Source organism: Rhinopithecus roxellana, chromosome 12 (genome assembly GCF_007565055.1).
Source record: "Rhinopithecus roxellana isolate Shanxi Qingling chromosome 12, ASM756505v1, whole genome shotgun sequence".
In the NCBI taxonomy this organism is placed as follows: domain Eukaryota; kingdom Metazoa; phylum Chordata; class Mammalia; order Primates; family Cercopithecidae; genus Rhinopithecus; species Rhinopithecus roxellana.
This window is the reverse complement of record NC_044560.1, coordinates 114,789,722-114,801,430: the sequence shown is the minus strand read 5'-3', so window position 1 is coordinate 114,801,430 and position 11,709 is coordinate 114,789,722. Positions and strand designations below refer to the sequence as shown.

Sequence of the window (11,709 nt, the reverse complement as noted above, 5' to 3'; positions counted from 1 at the left end):
ATTTATGTCGTTTTATCTACAATTTGTCTCATGACCCGAGAGTCCAGAGCCCCAACTCATGGTTCGCTCTCTGTCTGTCTCTCTGCGTCCCTCATTTTAAATTATGGAAATATCCAGTAACATAATGCTATTGAAAATCAAGTGTCCCCCAGCACTTTGGGAAACCGAGGTGGGCGGATCAACCGAGGTCGGGAGTTCAAGACCTCCCTGGCCAACTTAGTGAAACCATGTCTCTGCTAAAAATACAAAAATTAGCTGTGCCTGGTGGCTGGCACCTGTAATGACACCTACTCAAGAGTCTGAGGCAGGAGAATTGCTTCAACCTGGGAGGCGGAAGTTGCAGTGAGCCGAGATCGTGCCACTGCAGTCCAGCCTGGGTGACAGAGTGAGACTCTGCCTGAAGAAATATAAAAAAAGCATAGGAAATAGCCTATAATAAGAAACTAGAGGACTCCAGCTACCAAATTTTAAGGGTTTGTGTAAGCCTACATAAAGTGCAGCATCCTCAAGAGAGTGAACACAGAGAGCCCCTTATCAGAAAACAGTGTCTAAAATACATTCGTGCACACACAGTCCTGTTAGAGTTGACAAAGGCTGCCATGTGGTTTAAGGAGGAATAGAATGTCTTCTCAATAGATAACACGGGTCCAAGGGTTACACATAGAAAAAAATAAATCTAAACCTATTCTCACACTATAAAACATTTCTTGTTTCTTATCTTGTTATTGTAAATTTTTTGTGATTTATATTTAAAATTGAGAAATAAAAGTTAGATAAAATCGTCCTTCACTATTCGTGGGTGATTGGTTTCAGGATCTCCGCTCAGATAACACAATCTGCAGATGCTCAAGCCTCTTACATAAAATGGCAGAGCGTTTGCATATAACCCATGCTTACCCTCCTGTATACATGAAATCATCTCTAGATTACTTTTAATTCCTGACACAGTCTACACACCATTCCATTTGTGTCTATTCAACATAGTTTTGCTTTTTGAAACTTTGCGGATTTTTTCCCTGAATATTTTTGATTTATAGTTGGTTCAATAAACACCTGTAAACCCCACAGATCTGGAGGAGCGACTGTGTATTTATAGTATGAAAGATTATGTGTGGACATGTGTCCCCGTGGAGATGAGACTAACAAGGCCTATGACTGTACAGATGTTTCATCTTGGATTGGCTCTGCCAGCTTTCCAGGTGTGCAGAGAGTAAGAATATCACTTGTTCATCCGATTTATGATCCTTGGAACCTCCTACGCGCTGCATCTTCCGATGGAAATTGGAGTCCCAGAGACAATCAGGCTCCACCTGCTTCCAGAAGCTCAGATTCCAGGAGTGAGAACCCAGTGGAAAACAGATGGGGTTATATGGACATAGTAACGATAACACCGGAAACTTTAGGCAAAAAAAGAGTCACCTAAAGAATGAGGGCAGACATATTTATTTGAAGACGAGAGAGCTACATAGAAATCACAACATATTTTTATAAGGTTTCCTGATGACAGAAGACTGAGAAATCGTCTGAGGGGAGGTGGAACAGCATGAGGGAAGGTGGAACAGCACGAGTCTAAGTGCTGTGTTAAGAGGGAGCCTCTTGTATGTTCGGAATTGTGAGTTCCTCAGTGTGACTGCAGCCTCCAGTAGGACTAGGAAGCAAGTCAGTTAGGTTGGAGACGTGGGCAGGGGTCAAGTGAAGTGGAGAATGGTGGGCTAAGCAAAGGAGTGCGTTTTCTCTCCAGTGGGCAGTGGGAACCACAGACATTGGCAAGCAAGAGAGAGCCAGCAGATTTGTGGTGTGAGGAAGAGCAATGCTCTAAGATGCAGACTCACACCTTCAGATTCCAGCTGCTGGTACATTGGAGCTGTCAAGCCGGTTTTGAGACAGGGCTGTTTTCTCCCTAGAAGACCCCCTCCAGGCCTGTCTGTGGTGCTCGTGGGCAGGAGACAACAATCTGGGCTCCGCATTTGGAAGTTCTATGTACACGCTGGTATCTGTTGGGGATGTCTTGGGCCTCTGAGAAGGGCGAGTGATTTTTCCCTGTGTGAAAACGCAGTGATCCAACTGTGCGTATGTCACCTCCTGAGGGTCTTGTTCATCAGAGTCCTGGAGAGAGGGAAATGTTGAGTGAGGGACGGGGTTCCTATTTTTCAGGCCTCTTAGGGAATAAGACTGTATCCATGAGGCTGGGGCGAGGAGGACCTACCTCCCTGTTCACTGTTCTGTCCCCCACAGGCTCTTGGTCCATTACAGCAGCATCTGTAGGAAACTGAAGTCATCAAAAGAACTGGGAGGGCACTTCTGGGTCGTCATTTCATGAGCAGATACCAACACACAGGGGGAGACTGTAGGTGCCTGAGGTCCCTCAGCTGCCCACAGCCAGACTCAGACATTCTATCTCTCTGAGCTGAAGGACCCATCCCATGAAGAGCTGTCAGTTCCCATCCCAGTGATTCTGCCTCCCACTTTCTGCCTGTCATGGAACCTTCTGGACGTCAGTGGCTGCAGGGACATGAGGATACAGTTCAGAATCTGGCAATGGTCTGTGAGCTGAAGGCAGGGGCAGGGTGTCTGGTGCTCTCTCTAGAAAGCTCTGCCTCTGTGGCTCCTGCCTTGGGTCAGAGACCATCCTGCCAGTGAGAAACACACACCTGCGTGCTCCCATCCTCCTCATCCTTCCTCCCCACACGCCTCTAAGGTCTCTGGCCTCTGCTTCGTGAGACTTACTCTTTTTGTCGGAGCACCAGCGACGAAGGAGAACGAAGAGGAGGATGGTGAAGAAGATGGTGGCCACCGAGTACCTAATCACAGCAGGCAGGTGTCTGGTGATACCTGGAGGAAGATGGGAATCCAATGAGAAGCTCACCATAGCAGTTCCTCTTTGTGGATTTTCTCTCATTTCTTGGTTGCCAGGCAACCGCATAAAACATCTCTTTAGGACAAGCACCCATGTGGTGGGAGACCCAGCTTTCTCCTGCTTTCTCAGTTATAGTTTTCATAATAACCACAGAATGTGCTGATGAGACACCTGCTATCGTATGGATATTTGACCCACACAAACTTCACTTTGAAATGTAACCCTGAGTGTGGGAGGTTGGGCCTACTGGGAGGTGTTTGGCTGATGGGGGTGGATCCATCATGAATAGATTAATGCTGCCCCACACAACGGGGTTAGCAATTCTCCCTCTGTTAGTACTCTGGAGACTTGGTTCTTAAAAAGAGCTTGGAAGCTCCATCACACCCCCTTTCTCCCTGTCTTGCCGTGTGATCTCAGTGGTCTCTGCACATGTAGCCCCCCTTCTCTTCTACCAGAGTAGGAGCAGCCTGAGGCCGCAGCCAGAAATAGATGCTGGTGTCCTGCCTCTTGTGCAGCTTGCAGAACCGTGAGCCAACCAATTGTCTTTTCTGTAGAAGTTACCCAGGCTCAAGTGTTCTTTTACAGCCTCAAAAAGGGACTAAGACAGCAACATCCTGAGATCAGGAGGAACGTCCCAGAACAGTCTGGGCTATCTTCCTGTTCTTCCCAGAGGAGGACGTCATGCAGTGGTTGAGGTCAGTGCTTCCTGTGGCTCCAGGGTACAAAACCCAGGCTGGGCTGCTTTCTGGGTTTCCCCAGTTGCAGTGCAAATGGGGTGACTCCACATGTCTCGAGCAGCTTTTCTGAGCCTTGGAGGTCTGGCTCACATTGAAATGTAGGCTTCTGTTGTCAGTTGCTGCTTATGTGTTAGTAATGAACCTGCCTATGTCATGTATCCTCTGTGTGTTCTGTCTCCCTGGAGTGACGGTGAGTGATAGAAATTGACATAGCCCCAGGTGCAGTACAGGAGGTGTTTAGAGTCTTCTCTGGGAAGACTGGACTGGGATTGATACACAGTGAATGTGCTTTACAGTTTCTATGGCCACAGCCTTCTTGACTCAAACACATTACATTTGACAAGAAAAGGCATAAAGTGAAATCAAGATCAAAAAAGTGAAGTAGAACTGTCATGTATCAAACAACCAGGAAATAATGATGAAGCTCGTGAAGAACGTGCTACTTTTTGTGATCTCAGGAGTCATATATTAGGCTGCTGTTCTACCTGAGAGTCCGGGGGAAGGACCAACCCTTCCATCATCTATTGCTTTGGTACAACCTGTCCTTCTGTGAATTCGTACAAAAGGTGACCAAGAGATGGTGCTGGCGCTGGTCTCTGAGTCCAAGATCTGAACTCCAAAGAATATTCGTTTTTACCTTCCCACAGTCTATCTGTGTCTCTTAATGTGATCGAAAGTAGAGGTGAGGTGGGGGATTTGGGTGAGGGGGCAAGTTTTATGCTATGAACATAGATTCCAATAGAATCCCAAGGCCTTTAAAAGATGAGGAAGAAGGCAGAGCAACATTCAGAGAAAGAGGTGTGGTAAGGAAGAAGGATCTGACTGATGTCATGTGAGAGATATGATCAGCCTTTGTGGGCTTTGAGGAAGGAAGATGGGGACCAGAAGCCAAGGAATGTGGGAGCCTCTAGGAGCTTGGAAAATTGAGGAAGCAGATTCTTGCCTGGAACCTTCAGAGGGAAGTCAGCCTTGACGTCACCTTGATTTTAGCCCAGTGAGATGACACATTTCATAATTCTGAACTACAGCACTGCGAGATATTTTTTAAAAATGTGGCTTCCATCCACGAAGCTTGTGGAAATTTGTTATGGCAACATAGGAAAAGGGTCCACACTGCACAGCCTGAGCATGGAGCAGTGGCTGAGCCAGTAAGCGGAAGTGTCATGTGTGTGGATGAACTCTGTTCTCTCTTACTGCAAGGCTCTTGCTCTGCCAAGTCAACCAGCGTTGGATCATGACAGACAGGAGCTCTTTCCTTGGCAAGTAGAACTTCTCTACAAATACCCCACCCTCAAAAATGTTCCCCTTCCTTCCCCCTCTCAAGCCCCCAGACATTTGTCCTTTGGTTAGGAATGCAGGCAGAACAAACACCACATTTATCCCGAGAAGAACGTCTGATTTGCACTCATCCTTCTGCCCTAAGGTCTCAGCCTCAGAAAATCAGAGGTTAAGAGATTTCACTGAGCCCTGTGCTGGGCTCAGATCCCTTTCACTGTTGGAGTGTCTGGGGTTCAGAGACAGCGGAAGACAGGCCCACAATCACAGAGCTGGGAAGTGCTGAGCCAATGCTTGAATCCAAGGCTTCGACCTTCCTGGGTTTTCAAAAGCAGAGATAAGAGGGATCCTTCACTTACCAGTTTTGAAGCTTGGTTCAGTGGGTGAAGGCCAACTACTTGAAGAGTTTCCTAGAACATGGGACAGGAGAGAGGTGTGGAAGTAAGGATGCCTGTGTTCTACTCACAGGACATCTTTGAGGTTGGTTCGCCAACATTCTGTTATCTAATATTGGGCCCTGGGAGTCCTGGCATCCCCTTCTCCATAATCATTGTACGTGATGCCCACTATCTTGAGACTTTAAGGTATAAGGAGAAAACAGGAGTATCATACTACCTGACTTAAAAATATGTTACAGAGCTGTAGTAAACAAAACAGTATGACATTGGCATAAAGAAAAGCATGTAAAACAATGGAGCAGAATGAAGAACACAGATTTAATCCACCTATTTACATCCAATGGACTTTGAGAAAGGTTCCAAGAATCTACAATCTGGTAAGGACAGTGGTTTCAATAAATAATGCAGGGAAAACTGGATAGCTACATGCAGAGGGATGAAACTGCACCTCTACCTCTCACCATATACAAAAATCAAATGAAAATGGGTTAACGACTTAAGGTCTGAACCCATTAAACATCTAAAAGGGAACACTGGGGAAATGCTCCAGGACATTTGTCTGAGGGAAGACATTATGTTTAAACCTCAAAAACACAAGTAATCAGAACACAAAAAAATAGACCATTGGGATTATATCAAACTAAGCAGCTTCTGCACTGCAAAGGAACCAACCAACAAAGTGAAGAAGAGACAACCCATGGAATGGGAGCAAATATTTGCAAACTATGCATCTGAGAGGGAATTAAGAACTAGAATATAAAAGAAGCTCAAATACCTCAATAAAATTAATGATTTAATTATAAAATTAGTAAAAGACCTGAACAGACATTTCTCAATGAACAAAACATACAAATGAACATTGCGTATATGAAAAGTGCTCAGTATCACTAATCATCAGAGAAATGCAAATGAAATCACAATGAGCTATCATCACACCCCATTACAATGGCTTTTATCTCAAAGACAGACGAAACAAATGCTGACAAGGTGGTGGAGAAAGGAGAACCCTGATACACTGTTGACAGGAATATAAATTAGTACAGCCTTCACAGAGGAGAAGAATATGGAAGTTCCTCAAAAAATAAAAAGAGGCTGTGTGCTGCGGCTCACCCTTGTAATTCCAGCACCTTGGGAGGCCGAAGTGGGCAGATCACTGGAGGCCAGGAGTTCGAGACCAGCCTGGCCAACATGGTGAAAACCTGTATCTACTAAAAATACAAAAATTAGCCAGGTGTGGTGGCAGGTGCCAGTAATCCAACTACTCAGGAGGCTGAGGCAGGAGAATCACTTAAATCCTGGAGGTAGAGGTTGCAGTGAGCCCAGATGGTGCCAGTACACCCCAGCCTGGGCAACAAGAGTGAAACTTCGTGTTGTGGGGAAAAGAAAGAGAGACCAGCCTGTTACTGTGTCTATATAGAAGGAAGCAGACATAAGAGACTCCATTTGGTTCTGTATTTGAGATGCTGTTAATCTGTGACCCTACCCCCAACCTTGTCCTTGCAAGAGACGTGTGCTATGGTGACTCAAGGCTTAATGGATATTGGGCTGTGCAGGATGTGTCTTTGCTAAACAAGTACCTGAAGGCAGCTTGCTGGTTAAAAATCCTGCCCGTCCCTGGGCAATGGAACATCTCCGTGTAAAACCCGATTGCATACTTTGTTTACTGAGCAAGGGGAAAACCGCCTTTAGGAATAAGGTGGGACTTGCTGGAGCAATACTGCTAAAAGGTTTAAGGAGAGTTTGCGTATGCATCTCAAGGCACAGCATTTTCCTTTAAACTTATTTGTGTTACAGGGATTTTTGTTCATATGTCTTACTGCTGATTTCCTCCCTACAATGATCCTATTATCCTGCCACTTCCTTTTCTTTAAGATGGTAAAGATAATTATCAATAAATACTAATGGAACTCAGAGACCAGGGCCGGCGTGGGTCCTCTGTAAGCTGAGTGCCGGTCCCCTGGGCCCCACTTTTCTTTCTCTGTACTTTGTCTCTGTGTCTTATTTCTTTTCTCAAGTCTCTCGTTCCATCTAACGAGAAACACCCACAAGTGTGGAGGGGCAGGCCACCCCTTCACGTGTCAGAAAAACAAAAAGCATAAACCAAAACCTAAAAAGAGAACTTCCAGAGGATCTAGCAATTCTACTAGTGGGTGTAAACACAAAGGAAAGGACTTTAGTGTATCAAAGTGACATCTGCACTCCCATGACTGTTCCAGCACAGTTCACAGTAGCCAAGATGTGGAGTCAACCTACCTGCCCATCAGTGGGTGAATGGATAGAGAGAATGTGGTACATACACACAGTGGAGACTACTCACCCATAGAGACAGTAACATCCTGACATTTGCAGCCACGTGGGTGGAACTGGAGCTCATTACAAGGATTGCCATTTCTCACTAACCTGCAGGATGTAAAAGGTGAAGCTCATGAAGGGAGAGAGTAGAATGGTGGATGCCAGAGGTTAGGAAGGAAAGGATGGAGGGTAATAAAAAAAAGAATATAAATTTATTTATTTATCTATTTAGAGACAGAGTCTCTGTGTGTCACCAGGCTGCAGGGCAGTGGCACGATCTCGGCTCACTGCAACCTCTGCCTCCTGGGCTTAAGCGGTTCTCCTGCCTCAGCCTCCCACGTAGCTGGGATTGCAGGCGCGTGGCACTATGCCTGGTTGATTTTTTTCATCTTTTTAGTAAAGATGGGTTTCCCCCATGTTGGCCAGGCTGGTCTCCAGCCCCTGATTTTGAATGATCCACCTGCCTTGGCTTCTCAAATTGCTGAGATTACAGGCATGAGCCACTGCACCCGGCCTATATAGGTATTTATGACCCCTAGATTTCACACTTAAAAATGGTAACGCTGGTAAATTATACGGGTATATTTAACCTCAATCAGCATTTTTTCAAAGGAAAAGAAAAGGGTGTAAGGGTTGCTGGTGATGACATCTCTGTGTGGGTGAGAGGCCAGGATGGGCTTCTGGGAAATGGGTAAGGTTGAGGGGTTGAGGGAACCTCTGATCTCCCCAAACTGAGCTCAGTCTCCCCTCCTCTGGGTCTGTCCTGACCAGTTTCTCCATCTGCCTGGGTGCCTGAAGCCCTGACCGCAGGCCTCCATGCAGGCAGTGCGGGAGGGTTTGATGTGCTGTGTCTGCCCTCCTGTGCCCTGACCCCAACCTCACACCCAGACTTTGTCTTCTCTCTGCATCTGTCCATCCCTCTCTCCATCATCAGCAGGAAGCTCCCCAGCTATGGCTCTGGGATCATAAGACATGGGACAGACATGGGGTTTCCTCACCTGTGACAGAAACGGACAGTGGGTCACTCGGGTCTGACCACTCGTAGGGAGAGTCACGGAGAGAGCCGAAGCATCTGTAGTTCCCTCCGTGGGTGGCAGGGCCCAGAGGGAAGGTGGCCTGGAATGTTCCAGTGATGCTCGGCACTGCAGGGAGCATAAGTTCATGGGCCTCCCCCTCCCTGGATAGATGGTACATGTCAAAGGAGCGCTGGGAACTGCAGGACAAGGTCACGTTCTCTCCTGCGGGAACCGTGGGGCCCGGCTGGGCTGAGAGAGAAGGTTTCTCATATAGACCTGGAAGGAGAAGAGGCAGTTTCCTCAGGGAGGTTCTTCCTTGTCACAGCTCCCCTCACACCTGAGCTGAGAACTCACTCCCCTGCTCTATGACCTAATGCTCTCTCTCCCTCTCTCACCCTCCACCCCAGACTCTCCCTGTCGTTCTCTCCCTATGTGGCTCCAGCCTGGTGGTGGCATCAGCAACGCACGCTTGCTGATCTCGGGGTAGCCAACCCTCTTGTTAGGTTTTTAAACTTGTCCTTGACCTGGTTCCTGTGTTGGTTTCCTGTTGCTGCTATAGAAAATTATCACAAACATGGCAGCAGGAGAGAACACACTGACCCCTTCCACATCTGGAGAACAGAAATTGGATCCAGTTCTTCCTGGGCTAAAATCAAGGTATCTACAAGGGCTGTGTTCCCTCTGGAGACTCAGGGGAGAATCAGTTCCATTGACTTCTCCAGCCCCTATAGGCCACCTGCCTTTGTGACTCGTGACCTTCCTCCACCTTCAAAGCCCACAGTGGCTGGTGGAGTCTCCCATGACACTGCTGTAATCCCCCTCCCCTCTTCCTCTTCCTGTCATGAGGACCCTTGTGATTTCACTGAGCCCAGCGGGACAGTCCAGGCCGTCTCCCCATCTCAAGGTCAACTCATCAACCACCTGAGCTCCATCTTCCCCTTCAGTCCCCTGCCCTATAACATAAAGAGTCACAGGGTCCACAGATTACAATGTGGCCACCAGTGGGGACAGTTATTCTTCCCACCACAGCACCCATTTCCCTGTATTAAATCCCCCTTTACCCCAAATACAGTCAGGGCCTGGATGATGAGACCCTGACGGACACCCCCACCAGAAGCTCTGGGATTCAGGAGGAGGGACAAGGAGAAGCCCAGACAGGAGCCCTCTGACCTGTGACCATGATCACCAGGGGGTTGCTGGGTGCCGACCACTTAGTGGGGGAGTACGGATGAAAAACTCGACATCTGTAGGTCCCTGCATGTGCTGCAGTCACAGGGCTAATGAGGAAACTGTTCCAGAATATTCTTTTGTAGAGCTCAGGGACAGGCACCCCGTCTTCCTTGTACAGCGTGAAGATGTTAAACCCAGGACGATAGTGACACCAAAGAGTCACGTGTCCTCCCCGAGGCACCACAGCGCTGGGCCAGGCAGAGCAGAAGGGCTTGTCCTGACCACCTGGGGGAGAAGGAGGTGCTGCCTTAGAGAGGAGGATGTGGGGCCAGCCCTCCCTCCCTGTGCGCAGAAGATTCTTCCCCTTTCCCTATTTCTAAGGCTCCTACCACACCTGGGTGTCCAGGGCTACAGGAAGAACCTATCCAGCATGGACATGGTGTCTCCCTACAACAAAAGTATGGGCTGAAAACTCTGAGCAGGTGCTGAGTACGGAACTCTTACTAGATTTTAATACTGCAAGATTAGTTACACCGAACAACACAAAGTAGACACGCAGCAGAGGGTATGACCTTTGTGAATGGAATATCAGCTAATGCCTGAACCAAAATAAACAACTGAGCCCCATCAGAGGGATTGGAATGTCAGGGTCATGACTGTGGTTCCCCCACCTCTACTGGTAGAATGACAGCAGCCACACTGCAGCCCCGACCATCATGGAAATGCTGGAGGGAGTGATTTACCCTCTTGTCCTCAGAGGACCTGCTGTTCCTAGTGCTCCTTCCCTTCCCTCCTCTGCCAGTGACACCATATCCCCCCCACCTCAACACCCCAGCTGTGAGCGCCTGAGTCTCCCCCTGGGCCACACAGAGCTAGACTCAGCCACAGGGAAGAACGGCTGGGGAGGGATAAGATAGAACTCAGGGCCGAGCATCCCAGGGTCTCCTCTTCCTAGTTCACGAGAGATTTCCCCACAGGCTTTCCCATGGTCAGCCCATCAGCCGCCCTCTGTGCTGCCTGCCTCCCTTCTCAGGAAAATTCACTTGTATTGGTGGGGATGACAACTCATCATTTGGGAAGGACTCACCCACGTGTGCCCACACCCTCTGGTCCAAGAAGAACCCTGCAAAGAAAGATCATGATGAACTATTCATGTCTGTACCAACCTGCCCTTTCCTCCTGAGCCATTGGGCGCCTTGCTGGACTGAACGTTAACTCAGCCTCACCGCCCGCTTGCTCCAGAACACGGCTCTCTGTTGGGAGACCCTGAATCTGCAGGCCCATAGTGTCACCCTGGTGCTCCTTCCCTTCCAGGACTCACCAAGACAGGCCAGGATGATGACCGTGGGCGACATGGACATGGTGCAGCTTCTGCTGCCAGGACGCAGTGACTCCGCTCGACTGACCGGTGCAGAGGATGTGGTGAGGAGCCTGGATCATGAAGCTGACACATTGACCACAGCATGTGAAGGGGACACAGGTAGGTTTCTTCTGCGTCATAGAGGTTCTAGTGGGAGTCCAGTCAAGGGAGGAATGTGGCTTTCTGAAAACTGCAGACTAGACTTGTCATTTCCCATCATGCATGATGGCCAGACTCAAAACGCATCTCAGACCCACTTACCCCCAGCACAGGACGATTGAACTGTGCACTCACATGAAGAACTTTCGTTGTAATCTTTTTTTGTTTGTTTGTTTTTCTCTGCGATTGAAACTCTCCTTCATGTGCAATATGCAAAATACCTAATAGGTCTTATTATCATTATAGAGCAATTGTATTAAATAAATCATCATTATTTTTCACGCTGGTATTTCTACTATTAAACCAGAAACAGATAACATGATTTAAATCTCAGTAGAAAGACTGTGGTTATTTAGCATCATAGATTTCCATCTTATGAGCAAAAACACAACGTGTTGATTGAGGATCTTGTCGTTTTATCTAGAGTTTGTTTTATGACCCAAGA

General features: G+C 47.8%; 1 protein-coding gene across 1 annotated transcript; it reads right to left on the bottom strand.

Moving 5' to 3' along the window:
- Positions 1-1,533: 1,533 nt before the first annotated feature.
- KIR2DL4 (killer cell immunoglobulin like receptor, two Ig domains and long cytoplasmic tail 4) lies at positions 1,534-11,387 on the bottom strand. The gene is given in 9 exon segments (XM_030912851.1): positions 1,534-1,910; positions 1,912-2,106; positions 2,207-2,259; positions 2,728-2,832; positions 5,229-5,279; positions 8,558-8,851; positions 9,746-10,030; positions 10,833-10,868; positions 11,067-11,387. Coding segments are annotated over 9 exon segments (1,257 nt in total). The 5' UTR covers positions 11,107-11,387; the 3' UTR covers positions 1,534-1,712.
- Positions 11,388-11,709: the final 322 nt, after the last annotated feature.